The sequence below is a fragment of the Jaculus jaculus genome, chromosome 17 (assembly GCF_020740685.1).
Source record: "Jaculus jaculus isolate mJacJac1 chromosome 17, mJacJac1.mat.Y.cur, whole genome shotgun sequence".
Taxonomy (NCBI): domain Eukaryota; kingdom Metazoa; phylum Chordata; class Mammalia; order Rodentia; family Dipodidae; genus Jaculus; species Jaculus jaculus.
This window is the reverse complement of record NC_059118.1, coordinates 38,498,286-38,516,418: the sequence shown is the minus strand read 5'-3', so window position 1 is coordinate 38,516,418 and position 18,133 is coordinate 38,498,286. Positions and strand designations below refer to the sequence as shown.

At 48.0% G+C, this 18,133-nt stretch overlaps 1 protein-coding gene across 2 annotated transcripts in view; it reads left to right on the top strand.

Moving 5' to 3' along the window:
- Positions 1–3,044: 3,044 nt before the first annotated feature.
- Positions 3,045–18,133, top strand: part of Plod2 (procollagen-lysine,2-oxoglutarate 5-dioxygenase 2) — a 91,396-nt gene continuing 76,307 nt past the window's right edge. Inside the window, exons 1-2 of one of the 2 annotated variants that reach the window (XM_045136433.1) lie at positions 3,205–3,300; positions 8,015–8,115. In XM_045136433.1, the coding sequence (XP_044992368.1) occupies positions 8,091–8,115 (25 nt within the window). In that variant the 5' untranslated portion in view covers positions 3,205–3,300; positions 8,015–8,090. Of the gene's footprint in view, positions 3,301–8,014; positions 8,116–18,133 lie in introns of both variants that reach the window. The other variant, XM_045136434.1, reaches the window with a different exon arrangement.

Sequence of the window (18,133 nt, the reverse complement as noted above, 5' to 3'; positions counted from 1 at the left end):
TTTCATCTAAAATTTTGGCTTTTATTTTGGTTTCCAAATGGTAAAAATCAATGGCCTCCCTTGCCTCTGAGGCCTCTCCTCTGTGGATCCTTTTCCTGTTTGTTTGACTTTTTTGTGTTCCTTACTGACTCCTCATTGCTTCTTCTCAGAAAGGGTCTGCTTTGCGTCATTTCACTTCTTGGCTGTCTGGTTCTTTTTCCTTCTCAGTTAACTTTCACTTACTATGTGTCTTCTCAGAGAATTACCTCTTATTCACTCAACAAATATTCATTAAATAAATATTCTTGACTTTTTTCTTTTACACCCATATTTAGAACCATAATATTTGTTGGCTGTACATCAAAACCTGTCTAGAAACTGGCTTTTTTTTTTTTTACTTCTTTTTTGAATATTTATTTATTTCAGAGTGAAAGAAAGAAGGAGGCAGAGAGAGGCTTCCAGTGACTGCAAATGAACTCCAGATGCATGTGCTACCTTGTGCATTTGACTTACATGGATTCTAGAGAAATTGAACCTGGGTCTTTTGGCCATCTCTTCATCCCCCACTCTCCCCCCTTTTTATGTCTAATGCAGTCGAAGCCACCTCACACACTTTGTGAAACCTTAGCCTTCAACTTGCTCTCTCACTACTGATTTTCATTTTTCATACCTTCTGTGGAGTTCTTGTTCTTGTAACCTGGTGTCTGGGCTAATTCTTTTCACAGTCTATCTCAAAGCATGCACATGGCATTTTTCATTCCTTCAGAGCAAGTGATAAAACACATACCTCTGTGATAGTTTGAATATCTGCCCCCAATATACTCAGTGTTTTACTAGCTTGTAGCTTGGATCTGCAGCGACCTGTCTGGAGGCAGTGTCCCACAAGCTGCTCTTGGTTGGGTGATTTCTACCAGTATTGTGAACTTGATTGCAGCAGGTGGGGTATTCCAAAAGGGCATCTCTGAGGAGGCAGCACTTAAGCTGGATAGTGTATTGAAGAGAGGAATCAAATGTGTTTATGCCCCTTCATATAAAGGAGTCAACGTGAACAAAGATTGAGGCTCATTGGTGCTGGCACAGATTGGCTTCTCTCATATCCATGGCTTGCTGTGCTCAGAGATATAGATAGCGGCCCTACAATTGAACTCTGGCTCACGTTTGGTCTGTAGGGCATACCAAAAGAAGGCAATGATTCCTACTAAAAGTAAGTGACAAAAGCATTTAGTCTGCTTTGGGAAATACTAAAGTCAGGTAGATTGGTTAGAAATGGGATATAGAAAGAGGTAATTTAATTTCATAGTGAAATAACTTGATTTCAAGGTTAAAGGATTGAGGGAAAGCTATCTGAAGCAATGTGAGTTAAGAGTAACAGCATCATTAAAAGAGATGAAGAAACTGAGTGGGATTCAGACTTGATGAGTTTCAGACATGCTGAAATTTTGCCCATGGAACATCCAAATAGAAATATCCAGCAGACGGCTGGGCTGGGAATCTAAGAAGTCGGGAAAGATTTGGTTTCAGAATGAGTACTCTCAGACTGTGATTGAAGTGTCTGGCTATTTTGAAAATCCCAGAGACACTCGCTTTACACTAGCCTTTGAGTACCCACTTTGAAACAACAGAGGAAAAAGAATGACATAGTAACTGACAATTAGTGGTGGAGGCTACAGTTGAAAAGTACACACTTGTGATGTGGAGGGCCATAAGTATTCATATGATAGAAAACAGGGACATGAGATGGCAGAAATTCAGGTTCTATCCAGTCAAGATTTTGTACACACTCGAAGACCAGAGAATCAAAAAGTCACCTTCAAGAAACTTGGCAGAGACAGGCATGGGTTTGTGGAAAACCTGCTCCAAAAGACCATCGGTTCCTGAAAACCACTGATCTCAGGGCTAGGCAAGGCTGCTGGCTTCTGGCTTTATGGCCATGCATGTACCACCCACCGGCTGAGGGCTGCTGCTAAGGAACCCAGCCATTAGCTTTCTGTTTTTCAGATGAAGTAAGGTTCTGTGGTTCTTTTCATAGGTCATAGTTTCCGTTTCTCTATGTCTCCCCTTCTCTGAATCTCTCCAATTTTCATTTACTTTAAAAAAAAAAAAAAGCTAAAAACCAAAACCAAAACCGAGCCAGTCCTTCCTAACACAGTAACAGCCGGCTTATTGCTGGGCTCAGTAATTCCCCTCCCCCTCAAACTTTAGGGGACATTTCTTTACAGGTTTTCCCACCTGGTACTTACGGTTGGGCTTATCTAGATGTCGTATTAACTTTACATATTGTGATCATAACGTTTTTAAATAATTTTGTTTTAATTTCCAGGCTCAAGTGGAAGATTCCAGAATGCTGCAGTATGATGTTTCCATTCTCCCTCCACAATTCTAGGTTAAACCTGGGTTGAACTGCGGGAGTCCAGGGGAGGAAGGAGCGCAGACATGAATCAAGTCAGTAGCCAGAGATGGCTCCGCTGCATCTTCCGGAGTCCTTTCCCAGTGAACAGCCCGGAGACCGTGTTAGGACCGGCCTCAGGTTACAGAGCTGGGCTCGGACTCCGCGGGTTTACAAGCCTCGTTGCTGGAAAGCATCGGCAGCTCTCCTGGCCTGAGCAGCAAGCTAGAAGTGTTTCCCGGGACAATAAAACTTGCTGCTGGCGGAGTAAAATGAAAACACGACCTTCCTCTCAAAGGGTGAAGGAAGGGGCGCTCCCAGAAACGCAGCTGGGGGCTCCGTGCCCTGGGCCCACCAGCGACTCCCCGGGGCAGCGGGCGTGCAGCACCGCGGGGGCGGGCAGCGGGTCCTCGCGCGCCCTGGGGCTTCCGGAGCGCGGGGAGCGGCGCGGCGGAGGGGAGCGCGCCCACCCGGCTCCCCCCGCCGTCCGGCGGCAGGCGGGGCGCGCGTGAGGCTGCACACGTAGCGCCGGCGGCGGGAGGGTCGGGCCAGGAGGAGCCAGCAGCCCCGGCAGGGGCCTCGGGGCGCTCGGAGGGCGGTGGCCGTGGCCTGCGGCGCCCCGCCCCGCCGGCCTGCCCCGCCCGCCGAGTGCTTAAGCGCGGCGCCCGCTGCTGCACCCCGGCTCCGTCCGCCCCGCGCCCGGTCTATCCTGGTCCAGCGCCTCCGGCCGACCCCGCGCCTCCGTCTCCGTCCCCAGCCCCCGGTGTGCGCATCTCGCGGGAAGGTTGTAGCTGGACGCCAGAGCGCACGGAGGCTCGAGGGGCCAAACATGGGGGGCTCCGGAAGGTCCCCGCTGCTGCTGCTAGCTTTCCTACTGCGCGCCTGGACGTCGTGCCTCGGCGAGCCCACGGAGAAGCCTGCAAGCCTGCCTGCAGGTGAGCCCACTGCGCTGAGCCGCGACCCCTGGCTTGGCTGTTTCCTCATTATTGCGCTGGTCATCAATTACAGGGCCCAGAGGTGAAGGAGGCCTGTCCATACATAGGACCGCTGGGTGAGCTGGATTGACCGGCCCCTTGGGAACATACTAGTTTCCAGGTGCTCTCCTAGGTCCCCAGCACTTCTCTCCCCTCTGGTCTTATCCCCACAGCTTTGCCATAGACCCCTCCCCCCCAGCATTTCCCTAGTCCCTCAGTATAACCCTAGCTCCCCAGCACTGCCCTAGACCCCCAGCACTGCCCTAGACCCCCAGCACTGCCCTAGACCCCCAGTACTGCCCTAGACCCCCAGTACTGCCCTAGACCCTCAGCACTGCCCTAGACCCTCAGCACTGCCCTAGACCCCCAACACTGCCCTAGACCCCCAGCACTGCCCTAGACCCCCCAGCACTGCCCTAGCCCCCCAGCACTGCCCTAGACCCCCCAGCACTGCCCAAGACCCCCCAGCACTGCCCAAGACCCCCCAGCACTGCCCTAGACCCCCAGCACTGCCCTAGACCCTCAGCACTGCCCTAGACCCTCAGCACTGCCCTAGACCCTCAGCACTGCCCTAGACCCTCAGCATTCCCCCAGACCCTCAGCACTGCCCTAGACCCCCAGCACTGCCCTAGACCCCCAGCACTGCCCTAGACCCCCCAGCACTGCCCTAGACCCCCAGCACTGCCCTAGACCCCCCAGCACTGCCCTAGACCCCCAGCACTGCCCTAGATCCTCAGCACTGCCCTAGCCCCTCAGCACTGCCCTAGATCCTCAGCACTGCCCTAGACCCCCAGCACTGCCCTAGACCCTCAGCACTGCCCTAGACCCTCAGCACTGCCCTAGCCCCCCAGCACTGCCCTAGACCCTCAGCACTGCCCTAGACTCCCAGCACTGCCCTAGCCCCCCAGCACTGCCCTAGACCCTCAGCACTGCCCTAGACCCCCCAGCACTGCCCTAGCCCCCCAGCACTGCCCTAGACCCCCCAGCACTGTCCAAGACCCCCCAGCACTGCCCTAGACCCTCAGCACTGCCCTAGACCCTCAGCACTGCCCTAGACCCTCAGCATTCCCCCAGACCCTCAGCACTGCCCTAGACCCCCAGCACTGCCCTAGACCCTCAGCACTGCCCTAGACCCCCAGCACTGCCCTAGCCCCTCAGCACTGCCCTAGACCCCCCAGCACTGCCCTAGACCCCCCAGCACTGCCCTAGACCCCCAGCACTGCCCTAGACCCTCAGCACTGCCCTAGACCCTCAGCACTGCCCTAGAACCTCAGCACTGCCCTAGACCCTCAGCACTGCCCTAGACCCCCCAGCACTGCCCTAGCCCCTCAGCACTGCCCTAGACCCCCAGCACTGCCCTAGACCCTCAGCACTGCCCTAGACCCTCAGCACTGCCCTAGACCCCCAGCACTGCCCTAGACCCCCCCAGCACTGCCCTAGACCCCCAGCACTGCCCTAGACCCTCAGCACTGCCCTAGACCCTCAGCACTGCCCTAGACCCCCAGCACTGCCCTAGACCCCCCAGCACTGCCCTAGACCCCCAGCACTGCCCTAGCCCCCCAGCACTGCCCTAGCCCCTCAGCACTGCCCTAGAACCTCAGCACTGCCCTAGACCCTCAGCACTGCCCTAGACCCTCAGCACTGCCCTAGAACCTCAGCACTGCCCTAGACCCCCAGCACTGCCCTAGACCCTCAGCACTGCCCTAGACCCCCCAGCACTGCCCTAGCCCCTCAGCACTGCCCTAGACCCCCAGCACTGCCCTAGACCCTCAGCACTGCCCTAGACCCCCAGCACTGCCCTAGACCCCCCAGCACTGCCCTAGACCCTCAGCACTGCCCTAGACCCTCAGCACTGCCCTAGACCCTCAGCACTGCCCTAGACCCCCAGCACTGCCCTAGACCCCCAGCACTGTCCTAGACCCCCAGCACTGCCCTAGACCCCCAGCACTGCCCTAGACCCCCCAGCACTGCCCTAGACCCCCCAGCACTGCCCTAGACCCTCAGCACTGCCCTAGACCCCCCAGCACTGCCCTAGACCCCCCAGCACTGCCCTAGATCCTCAGCACTGCCCTAGATCCTCAGCACTGCCCTAGACCCTCAGCACTGCCCTAGACCCCCAGCACTGTCCTAGACCCCCAGCACTGCCCTAGACCCCCAGCACTGCCCTAGACCCCCCAGCACTGCCCTAGACCCCCAGCACTGCCTTAGACCCCCCAGCACTGCCCTAGACCCTCAGCACTGCCCTAGACCCTCAGCACTGCCCTAGACTCAGCACTGCCCTAGACCCCCAGCACTGCCCTAGCCCCTCAGCACTGCCCTAGCCCCCCAGCACTGCCCTAGACCCTCAGCACTGCCCTAGACCCTCAGCACTGCCCTAGACCCCCAGCACTGCCCTAGACCCCCAGCACTGCCCTAGCCCCCCAGCACTGCCCTAGACCCCCAGCACTGCCCTAGACCCCCAGCACTGCCCTAGACCCCCAGCACTGCCCTAGCCCCTCAGCACTGCCCTAGCCCCTCAGCACTGCCCTAGACCCCCAGCACTGCCCTAGACCCCCCCAGCACTGTCCTAGACCCTCAGCACTGCCCTAGACCCCCAGCACTGCCCTAGCCCCCCAGCACTGCCCTAGACCCTCAGCACTGCCCTAGACCCTCAGCACTGCCCTAGCCCCCCAGCACTGCCCTAGACCCCCAGCACTGCCCTAGCCCCCCAGCACTACCCTAGACCCCCAGCACTGCCCTAGACCCCCAGCACTGCCCTAGACCCCCAGCACTGCCCTAGCCCCTCAGCACTGCCCTAGCCCCTCAGCACTGCCCTAGACCCCCAGCACTGCCCTAGACCCCCCCAGCACTGTCCTAGACCCCCAGCACTGCCCTAGACCCCCAGCACTGCCCTAGACCCCCAGCACTGCCCTAGACCCCCCAGCACTGCCCTAGACCCCCAGCACTGCCCTAGACCCTCAGCACTGCCCTAGACCCTCAGCACTGCCCTAGATCCTCAGCACTGCCCTAGACCCTCAGCACTGTCCTAGACCCCCAGCACTGCCCTAGACCCCCAGCACTGCCCTAGACCCCCCAGCACTGCCCTAGACCCTCAGCACTGCCCTAGACCACCCAGCACTGCCTTAGACCCCCCAGCACTGCCCTAGACCCTCAGCACTGCCCTAGACTCAGCACTGCCCTAGACCCCCAGCACTGCCCTAGACCCCCACAGCACTGCCCTAGACCCCCAGCACTGCCCTAGACCCCCAGCACTGCCCTAGCCCCTCAGCACTGCCCTAGCCCCTCAGCACTGCCCTAGACCCTCAGCACTGCCCTAGACCCTCAGCACTGCCCTAGACCCTCAGCACTGTCCTAGACCCCCAGCACTGCCCTAGACCCTCAGCACTGCCCTAGACCCTCAGCACTGCCCTAGACCCCCAGCACTGCCCTAGACCCCCCAGCACTGCCCTAGACCCCCAGCACTGCCCTAGACCCTCAGCACTGCCCTAGACCCCCAGCACTGCCCTAGACCCCCAGCACTGCCCTAGACCCCCAGCACTGCCCTAGACCCCCAGCACTGCCCTAGCCCCTCAGCACTGCCCTAGACCCCCAGCACTGCCCTAGACCCTCAGCACTGCCCTAGACCCCCAGCACTGCCCTAGCCCCCCAGCACTGCCCTAGACCCCCAGCACTGCCCTAGACCCCCAGCACTGCCCTAGACCCTCAGCACTGCCCTAGACCCTCAGCACTGCCCTAGACCCCCAGCACTGCCCTAGACCCCCTGCACTGCCCTAGCCCCCCAGCACTGCCCTAGACCCCCAGCACTGCCCTAGACCCTCAGCACTGCCCTAGACCCCCAGCACTGCCCTAGACCCCCAGCACTGCCCTAGACCCCCAGCACTGCCCTAGCCCCCCAGCACTGCCCTAGCCCCTCAGCACTGCCCTAGACCCCCAGCACTGCCCTAGACCCTCAGCACTGCCCTAGACCCCCAGCACTGCCCTAGCCCCCCAGCACTGCCCTAGACCCCCAGCACTGCCCTAGACCCCCAGCACTGCCCTAGACCCTCAGCACTGCCCTAGACCCTCAGCACTGCCCTAGACCCCCAGCACTGCCCTATACCCCCAGCACTGCCCTAGCCCCTCAGCACTGCCCTAGCCCCTCAGCACTGCCCTAGCCCCTCAGCACTGCCCTAGACCCCCAGCACTGCCCTACACCCCCAGCACTGCCCTACACCCCCAGCACTGCCCTAGACCCTCAGCACTGCCCTAGACCCCCCCAGCACTGCCCTAGACCCTCAGCACTGCCCTAGACCCTCAGCACTGCCCTAGCCCCCCAGCACTGCCCTAGACCCCCAGCACTGCCCTAGACCCCCAGCACTGCCCTAGACCCCCAGCACTGCCCTAGCCCCCCAGCACTGCCCTGGACCCTCAGCACTGCCCTAGCCCCCTCAGCACTGCCCTAGACAGCCCCCGAGTATTTCTCTGGTACCCCAGCACTGTGCTTCTGAGGTGCTGGGGAGTTGGGGAGACTGATTAAGGTCAGCTATTCCTAAAAAATTAGGGTTACCTTCTAGTTTTCCAGGTCACTGGTCACCAATACCTGCCTTCCAAGCCTGTGTTCCCACCATACTTGATCATGTTGGGGGGTGTGTGGCTCAGTGTATTTTCTGACTGATGTGTGACACACTCCGTCTAGCACCCCTAGAAAGCCACCAGGAACCCTACGTTTGCCAAAAACTACACTCAGGAACCTGTTCCATCCAGCGAGGCTGATGGGTTCCCCACTTGCTCCAGGTGGTGAGTTTCCCCTAGTTCACTTAGCTTTTTCCGGAGTCCTGGAGGTTACTGATGTTCCAAGGCCAGAGCTGTGGCCAGCAGTTGTAGGCAAGTGTGAGTGAAACAAAACTTACTAGCTGGGAGGGAGTCCCACCACGTGTTGCCCTCTACAGGCTTGCTACCCTTTACCTAAAGCACATGAGAAACCCTTGGCATTTTCCACTACTGTGCTCTGTGCTGAACTCTTCCAAGCTCAGTTTTGCATGTAACTAAATGGCCAAATGCACTTTTTGGCGAGGTGGTGGTGGGGATCATTTTGGCACCCTCCATAAGTAATTGAGTGCTTTTCTGCTGGAACTTAAGCTGAAAGGCAGGCGTTTCCACCATGGATGTCATTCAGAAAGTGGGATCTGGACGTAGTCACCAGGCCAGATTTTCCGTGAAGCAATAGTATTGTACCTTTAATTTTAACAAACTTGGTAGGGAAAAGGCCATTTGTTCTATTTCTGTGGAACAGTGCTTGCTTTTTTTGCTGCAGAAATTTGTACATTGATGAGTTTCTGTCAGTCAGGGGGGACTTCCCCTTCAGTAAGATACAGCTGGCTGAAAATGAATCAGAGTTTGTGATTCCTCTAAGTTTGAAAGAAAACTGTCCACCTATTAACCCAACACCAACATAAACAAGTAAATGACTCCAGCAAATGAAAATGGAGGCAAAAATCAACAAATAAAAGACTTCTCCAGAAAATTTTCTTTTTGAAATACCCAAGGAAAGTTTTATTGAGAAATGAAATAATGTCTAGGATTTGCTTTTGTCAGAGGTCAGCTTCAGTTTTGGGTATTTTGTCACTTCACTGCAGTGTTCCTTTTACGGAAGACAGTTCTGTGAGTCTGCTGCCTGTCAGTTTATAGTCAACTCCTACCCTGCTCCAGCTTTTAAACTTAATGAGGTTGGACAGTAAACTTTTAGTGGCTTGTAACATCAGAAAACAGGAATTTCAGATATGAATGTTTTCCACATAACATCCACAGTTGACTTCTGGGACTCGGTTACCGTGGTAGGTGGACACAGGGAGTTCAGTTATGGGCTAAATGTGGGAAATATTACTGTGCAGTAGGTGGAGCCAGCAAAAGCCAGTTTGGTTAGGAATTTCTGTACAGGCAGATATTTATACAGGTTATACATAAGTGAATAAATATAGAAGATACATCATTTGGCAATATGGATGTGATTAATTTTATACTTGAACTACTACAACTGAAAGTCACTGTGTAAATGCCAAGGTCTTTAAAGTCTAAGCTGTCTAGATTCATGGAGGGCACCACGAAGACTTCTGATTTTCTCTGACCCCCTTGTCCTCATGTCCCAGACAGTCATATTTAGAAATAAAGTGACCTTGAGCACTTGGTATTTTCAGAGGTCATCTCAGCTTTTGGGTCATTGCCATAGCAACAAAATGAAATAGAAAAGTTTGGTGATCCTGTCTATAATAATAGTGATTGAGTCGTGCTACTTTGCTCTTGGTGGCTGTCCTCTGTATTGTCAGCATCTAGCAGTGTCCCTGGATTTCCCCAGTAGATGCTGTTTGTATCCAGTTGTACATGTGAGAACAAAAAGTGGTCAAGTGTTACAGGTTTGAGGATCATTGGAACCTATGAACCTGTGTAACTTTGAGGCACTGTGACATTATAGTGGTACTAGAAGTATGACCTCTTTCCCTCCTTTCTCCCTCACACCTCCTACTTACTTTAAGATGGTGCTTGCTTTCTTATGTTGCCCAAATGGGTCTAGGCTTCAGTGACCCTCCCTTCTCAGCTTCCAGAGTAGCTTGCAGGTGTTGGCTCCCTTATTGGCAGAAACTCTTCTAAAAGCAAGACTTTATAGTGGATTCTCCATTTTCCCACAGCACCTGTGAATATGCTGTTGGGTTGTCAAATTCACAGGGTTTAGAGTGTTTGCCTCACTGCAGCTTGACACACCAACTGAGTTCTACTGGGCATTCTGTTGATGCTGTTTGGCTGCTCCTGTATCTTTAAAATGGAGAGAATATAAACACAGAGTTCAGTTCAAACAGTGATTTTCTCCTCAGATCATCTATAGGAATTGTGTCTGAAACTTACAAAGTCTCAGAGCTTTGTCAGCCAGGGCTCTTCCAGTCAGTGTCCCTCAGGTCTACAGTTGCCCCTTCTAGAGGAGGGGTGGGGTGGCTATTTTTTTTTAATACTCAAAGAAACTTTATTTTATATTACTTTTTTTTTCAATTTTTATTAACGTCTTCCTTGATTATAACAAATAACCCATGGTAATAACCTCCCTCCCCCTTATTTTCTTGCCAAGCCTTTGCAATCAGGTTTTCCAGCCATGGATCCAAACTTGTGCTATTTAAGACACCTTGACTATTTTATGAACAAAATTGGGCACAAGTGAAGTTTGGGTCAAAGAATGAAGGAAGTGGTTACAGATGTTTCTGCCCAGACTTGTATTTTCCAATGATATTCATTTATAAGCTCTTTAATTTGCTGTGGTGCATTCAGGGAGAAAAGGACAGGCTTGTCCCTATCCACTGATGCAAACCAACAATTTACAGGGTGGAGAACGAAGATGGAGCATTCCCTGGAGAGGCTGCAGGGAGGGGGCATTTGTTTTGTGGGCTTTCTATGTCTGTCTGTCTTAAAATTCTAAAGTCTGGCTCCTAGGGCATTTTTTTTTTTTTTTGTTTTCATCCTGTCTTTTGTTTGACTCTTTCTCTGAAACTTCTCAAGTTGGTTTGTACAAATCAAACCTGTTTTGCATGTTTGTATTTAATATATTCTTTGAAGTGAAGGATTGTGTTTTGTTTATTTTGGGGCTCTTTACAATACTGACCCTGCCACAAAGAGGTTCTCAGATTTATTTTTCTGAGTGTAAGTCTGTGCTAAGAATTATGAGACATAACACTAGCAGTCAGTCATTAAGATGACTAGTCGACCCTTCAGCCTCACCTGACTCTGCCCAACTTCCTTGCCCTCCTCAGGGACCTGCATGAGCAGGACATTGCACCTTAATTATGAAATGTCTGGCAAGGCTTTGGGTTCTAGCTGTGGTTGGCAGTTCTTCACTGCTCAGGTTGCCCCTAACTGCCATATTAGTATTCGCTGTCACTTTCAGACGTGTGTGTGCCATAATTGTAAGACCACATAGCTGGGAAGCAGCAGTAAAAGGGACTTGTTGTTCTCTTTCTTCAGGATGTTTTCCATGCCCTTCCTGGCGTTTTAATTGTACTTTTGGACTTTAGGCTTATGCAAAAGAAAGGCTGGACTTCAGTGACTTAGACACGTTGCTGGAAAGGAAAGCACATACTTTGTAGGTTAATGTACATGGTAATATAGGCACAGGCTGAAGGCCAAGGGAGGCCTAGCTCAGGGGACAAGAGACCTACAGAGCTCACAAAGACTTGGTGCATGTTAGAATGGGTGGAAATATCTCCAGAAAAATAACATGATGTGTGAGAATTGTATGAACTTACAGTGGTATTGGAGCCATGCTCTTCATTGGCTAGAGCCTTGGCTGTGGTGGCTTCACTGGGCCAGGGAGTTATGGTGGTTTCACAGATGGAATCGACTGCTGAGAAGATAGTTACTGTCTTCCCTGATAGAGGGTTCTTGCTAGTGTTTGCCATAGAGATGGCATCTCCACCAGTCTGTCGCTCATGCAGAGCTGCTCTGTTGGGAAGAGCCAAGTTCGGGAGGAGCAGTAGCAGCTGGCTCCCGGCATGCCAGAGGCCTGCTTTTCATTTCACACATTGCCAGCGAGTCTTACGTCTTTTAAACACAATGCTTGGCGCTAACTAGATATGTTCTTCTTGTAAATATTATTCATATCATCAAAAAATGAGCAAACTGCTGGCCAGATGGGAAGGAGTTGGCTTTTTCTTCAGTTTGTGTATATTGTAGTATTTGATTCTAGAAACTTGGTTATTAATGTATGACTTTGTTCCTTGGAAGAATTAGCACATTCATCAAGCCACACTTTGTTCTTCTCTTATAATTGCTATAAATCAAGATGGAGTGAGAAGTTGGCTTTTAGAGTGACATGCACATTTTGGTTTGTATATTGCTGATTTGCATTTGCTGTGAAGTGGTTGGCTCCTTGAAATAAACTTGACAGAAGTCATTTCAAAGCTGTTGAGATCATAGCCAGGTAAACATCATTATTCAGAGTGGTAGAACGTGTAGAAGGGACTGTCCTTTATTAGCCTGAGCTTGTTGAAAGCTCTGTCCTGGTGATGCTGAAGCTGGACAAGGCCATGAGCTGATGACTACTGATTAATGGTGTCACCAAGGAGGCCTTCCTCCATAGAAAAATACTTATCACTGCAAAGTATGATAGCTTCAAATGATTACTATCTGTTTAAAAATACAATAGCTGCATACGTTTTAATATTTTTCACTCAGGATTGAAGGTATGTTATTTTACTGTAAAAGTGGAAGATTTCCATCCCATATTTTTTTGTGTTAAGAGAGAAATCTAAATTTATTTATTGTTTTATAAAATGGATATCCTTATTTTAGAAATTAATTTTGTTTAAAACATTTATTTATTTTTGTTTTTTGAGGTAGGATCTCACTCTAGCCCAGGCTGATCTGGAATTCACTACATATTCTCAGAGTGGCTTTGAACTCATGGTGATCCTCTTGCCTCTGCTTCCCGGGTGCTGGGATTAAAGGCGTGTGCCACCATGCCCAGCTAGAGCATTTATATATTTATTTACTGATTAAATTTTGATTTGTTTTAAGGTATTGTCATTCTCAGTAACGTAACAGTTTTTGGAAAGTAATAATAGTTTATTATTATTATTGACATGGATGTAGCCCCCTACTTTCCTTGAGTTTATTTCTTAAAGGAGATGTGACTGAGTACCAGTGAGTCTTTGGTGAATTATGTTAGCTATGTTTACTGTTTGGTTCTTTTACCAGGAGTTTGGCTTAAAGTTTAGCTTGTAGGTTTAGAATTAAATTCTGGCCCACCAGGGAGAAGTGTGCAGAGATTGGGTGGGCAGTCTCTGCTTTCCATTTCAGAGCTTCTTGATTCTCTTCTCCTGTGTAGGGGTCTGAGAAACAAGGAAGCCTGGGCATTTCAGCAGGGCAAGAGGTCATGGCCAGGAGTAATTGCTCCTTTCAGGCTAAGGGCTTCCATTCTGAAGGACCAGTTTATTTATACTTAGAGACACCATTAGAAATAAAAAATTTACATTTTAATTTGAATGAGTTGCAAAGAATATTATTATTGGTGGAAATATTTCTTACATTTTTTTATTGCAAATGCGTTTTAGTGAACATGCACTAAAATGAAGTGACATGGGGGACCATCAGAAAGAGTGTTTCTAATAAGCTTATGTGAATTTCTTACATACCAGAGTTTAAATTGTACCTTATTTGTTATTTATTGATTTTAATATTGTTTTGGCTTAATTTTAGATGCATAACACAACAATTGCAATTACATTAACTGATTTTTGATTTATTTTCTTTAGGGTCAAAGTCTCAAATCTGTAAGTGGAATTTCCCCATTTGCTTTCTAGTTACTGCTAACCAGTTATAGGGTTCCTTCTAATAGGAGTATGAGAAGACGGTCCTTTGATTTAAATGCTGTGGTTATTCTCCTGTGCTACGAGCAGGTGAAGTGTTTCGTGTGTCTTTTAGTGGAATAAAGAACTTTTATCTTTGTTTTGTTTTTGAGAACGGAGTCTTGATATGTAGCTCAACCTGGCTTTGATAATTCTCCTGAGACTCCCAAGTGCTAGGGTTGTAGTAATTCACATCTACACCAGTCCAACATACACATTTTCTGTTGCTCCCATCACTGTCATTGGTATTAGACATTTGGCTATGCTAGAGAGTTGTTAAATACGCATTATGCTATGGATTGACCTCCCATAGGCATAGCAGCATGTAAAAGAGGTGCAAGAATTCTATGACTCATTAAGTTGCTAATGCTGGAGCAGCTAGTAGCCAGGAGAAGACAAGCCCAGCAGAAACCCTGTCATGGACTTGTAATTGGTTTGGAGCCACAGCTTATATGGGATATTAGGGTGCTAATTACTGATAGTGATTGAATAGAACACTAATAAAGGAGCCAATTACTTTTAGATACATTTTCCTTTACCTTTTTTTTTTTTTTTTAAACCCTGAGAGGTTTCATTTATGTAGCCTAGGCTGGCCTTAAACCAGTATTCCTCCTCCCTCAGCATACTGAGTGCTGGAATTATAGGCCTGTACCACCATGCAAAGTTCCATTCAGGTATTTTAGATTCATTCCCAATAGCTCATTATACATCTAAAACTTTCCTTCCTGGTTCTGTGAGTATACTAAACACCAGCAGCAAGTATAGAATTTAAATGATTTCTTTCAAAAACAAAGGGAAGTAAAGAAAGGAACAGCCAGCCACTGTGCTGAGTGGCTTTGATGGCTGTTGCACAGAGGATGGACTAATTCTTAGGGTTTTTCCAGTCCTGTCCAAGCCAGCTCTGAGGCCCCTGCCATCAGAGGTCCCTGTGCCCACTTTAGCCACATTGGTCATTCCTGGCCTCTAGCCGGCACCAAAACTGTGACCAGAATGCCACCTTCATCCAGGCCTTCGGAATTTCTGTTGACCACGTCTAGGGCAGGACAATTCACTTTTTCTTCTTAGCTTAGTTTAGAAGAGGTTGGAATGTTTTAAACAGTGACTTTACTAGGTAACCAAGGGCAAAACAAAATAAAATCTCCAACTGGAAAATCACCAAAGCAAAGAAATGAACAGACTTACAAAGTAGACAGTCAGTGCTCTCCCTGTTTTCAGACTCTGTCCTTAGATACCCACACTCCTGGCTCAGTTGTGGGTGGATAAAATATTTGCCCAACTTTTCTTTCTTTACTGTATCATCTACTCACTTTTCCGAGTATCTCCTTTTACTTATGCATGGTAGGAGCCTGTGTAACCCGTGGTTGACAAAGACTTACTGGATAGATTGGGTGTATTTGTTGGCTCTTGGAAACCTTACCCATGAAGCACTCCATTTTCTTCAGTGGGTAAAAGTTTTCACATCTTTTGCATAGGGCTCCTCTTGGACTGTTTTAATTCTTGGTTTTGAGTAGTAATTTGCAAATGGTTTTGTGAGTCTGTGTCATCTAATAAATACTGAGTTAGTTAAGCTTTAAAATTTTTCCTAGGTGATAAATATCTTCTGGTGCTACTTAACAGTATTATAACCTTTTAAATACAAATCATTCCCATGTTTAAGACTATGAAGTGTGACAGTTAATTTTTCAAAGTTTATTTGAGTTTTTAATGCCTTTTCTATATCCTGCTACCTTGTATAGAGGGAAAACAAAGTTACACAGAAAATACACGAGATTCAGTTCCTTTTGTACAATGAAACTCCATGTTTTTTAAAAAAAAAATATTTTATTTTTATTATTTATGAGAGAGAGAGAGGATGAATGGACACACCAGGACCTCTAGCCACTGCAAATGACCTCCAGATGCATGTGCCACCATGTTCATCTGGCTTATACCGGTTCTGGGCAATTAAACCTGAGTTGATAGGCTTTGCATGGAAATGCCTTAACCATTAAGCCATCTCTCCAGCCCCTTAAACTCCATGATTTTTAATAGAAAAAGAACATATATGCAAAGCAGAGGAAATCAAAGGGTAAAGGACAGGGAAGAAGAGCACAGGTGTCTGGCATTAGGAAACTGGGGTCTGATGTCTTTTCTCCAATCAGTTGACTTGAAAGAGTCATCTGGCCCCTCCAGAGTTCGCTTTCAATGTGTGATCTTCCCAGCCTTGTTATTTGATGCTTCTTGAATTTTCCATTTTTTGGGGCACATGTTATGTGTGTGATATGCATGCAGAGGCACACATGTATGCGTATGTGTGAAGGCCATAGGTTTGCATGACTGTCGTCTTCCTCTGCTCTCTACTTTATTGACTAAGTCAATCTTTCACTTGCACCTAGTCAACAACTCCACTGGCTTAGCTAGGAGGTTTACTTTGGGGATCTCATCACCACCTTCCAAGTTCTGGGATTACAGGATGCCATTCCTACCTGGCATTTACATGGGTGCTGGAATGAAGGATGAATGGCAAAGACCTTGTACTGAAGGAATTGGAAAAGAGGCCTCAAAAAGACTTAGTATTTGTTTGGCCAACGTGAACAGAGATAAATGGTGCATTTATGTTTTGAATTTGCTTTTGCTTTTAGTTACTGTATCAGGGTTTGGATTTGGGCAGGATCTTATGTGGCTTTTTTTGCTAATTAGCGATTTAGAAATAAGAAAGTAAGCCAACATTAGAAATTAGTATACACTTTAAAGCATCCTGAGTATTTTTATGAGAGAGGGAAAAAGTCTGATGTTTATATGTCTTGTCAGAGGAATCAGAAACTCTAGTACGTTTAAACTTTATAAGCTGTTAAAAACAAATGAATCTTCTCGACTGCTTAAAATGTATAACTTAACAAAAAATTCTAGTAACGTCTCAGGTTAATGATCAACATATATATGTTATATATTACTTAAAAATTAGAGTTCCTCCTTCAGTTTGTTGCTGAAATATTTATCAAATGACTTATAGTCACCTTTTAGATGTATTGAATATCTTTAAGATATGATGGTATTTAGTGACTTAGAACTATAGTAAATAAAGAAATTTACTTTATGGGAGAAAGAGTGCATGTGTATGTGCACACATGTCTTGCTAGCTACAGAGAGAGCTATTAAGCCTTAAGAATGGGATTAAAAAGTAAGAATGCTTTTCATCTGGACTGTTCTTTGATATGTTGATAAGTCATTTTGTTTTTCCTCTGCTTTTGTATCTCTGGAATGGAGTGTTTTCTAATGGCTGGTACAGAGACCTAATCTTTGGAAGGTATTGTTTTGCCCAATGCTTTTTCTCATTTTCAGACTATTTTACTACTGTTTATAAAGGGATTTTAGGTTAAATTAGAGGAAGACAGGCTGAGATCACTCAGTTGGTAAAATGCTTGCTGTACAGGCATGAGGTCTGAGTTTAGGTCTCGGTACAGCAGTATATACTTTTAATCCCAAATGTGCACATTCATACACACACATGTACATGCATACCTACATCTACATGTGCATAAAACACGTTCAGACATTCTGCATAGACATACATCACATACATCTCATACATCACACTCCTACATGCACAAAGGAAAGCAAAACATTCAAATACAGTGATTAGAAAAAAGATTCCAGCTTACATCTGAAATGATAGAAATTACAACTGTATTCAGCTTGAATGTTTTGGGGAATTAATCATGATTTACAGAGCAAGCATGTACATATTAGTTGTTTCTCTGTGTATTAGGTTTTGGTGATTTTCACTAATTATTAAATTTATTAAAATAATAAACTAACCTTGTTACCTTTTAATATCACATATTCAGTAGTATTATTTTCCTGAAACATGAGCATTTTTTTAGGGTATAGGATCCAGACAGCTGGACCCTTCAGTCACAGTTGAATGTTTCTGTTGCACGACTGAAGTAGCTACTTGTGTTATCACCATGTGACTGGGTAAGAAGTGCAAATTGAGGTGAAAGGTAAACTAAGAAGCCTACTTGAAGCCATGCGTACAGGCTAGGAAAGACCATATTGGGGAGTTGAATCTCCCTTTCTATAACTAGGTTTAAATTCTTACTAGGCCTGGGTGAGTAACTCAGTAACAGAGTGATAAGTAACACACATCAGGCCGTAGGTTCAATTCCCAACGTTGAAAATGTAGTAATTAATTCCCTGCATAGATGCAGGGATGGGTTCTTCTATAGAATCATCAGCACGAGGTAGTATTGCATTTGCTTTGTATCATCAGGAACTCAGCTGGCTGCCGTGTGATGAGCAGCGACGTGGAGATGCACGTGGATGTCTGCTACCCTGGGTATCTCTCATCACTTGAGTCTGTTGTGCTTTGAACTATCTGGAGAATGGTATTAACTCCACTTTCATTCTGTTTAAATACTGAAATGAATTTAAGGATGAAATCACTTTACCTT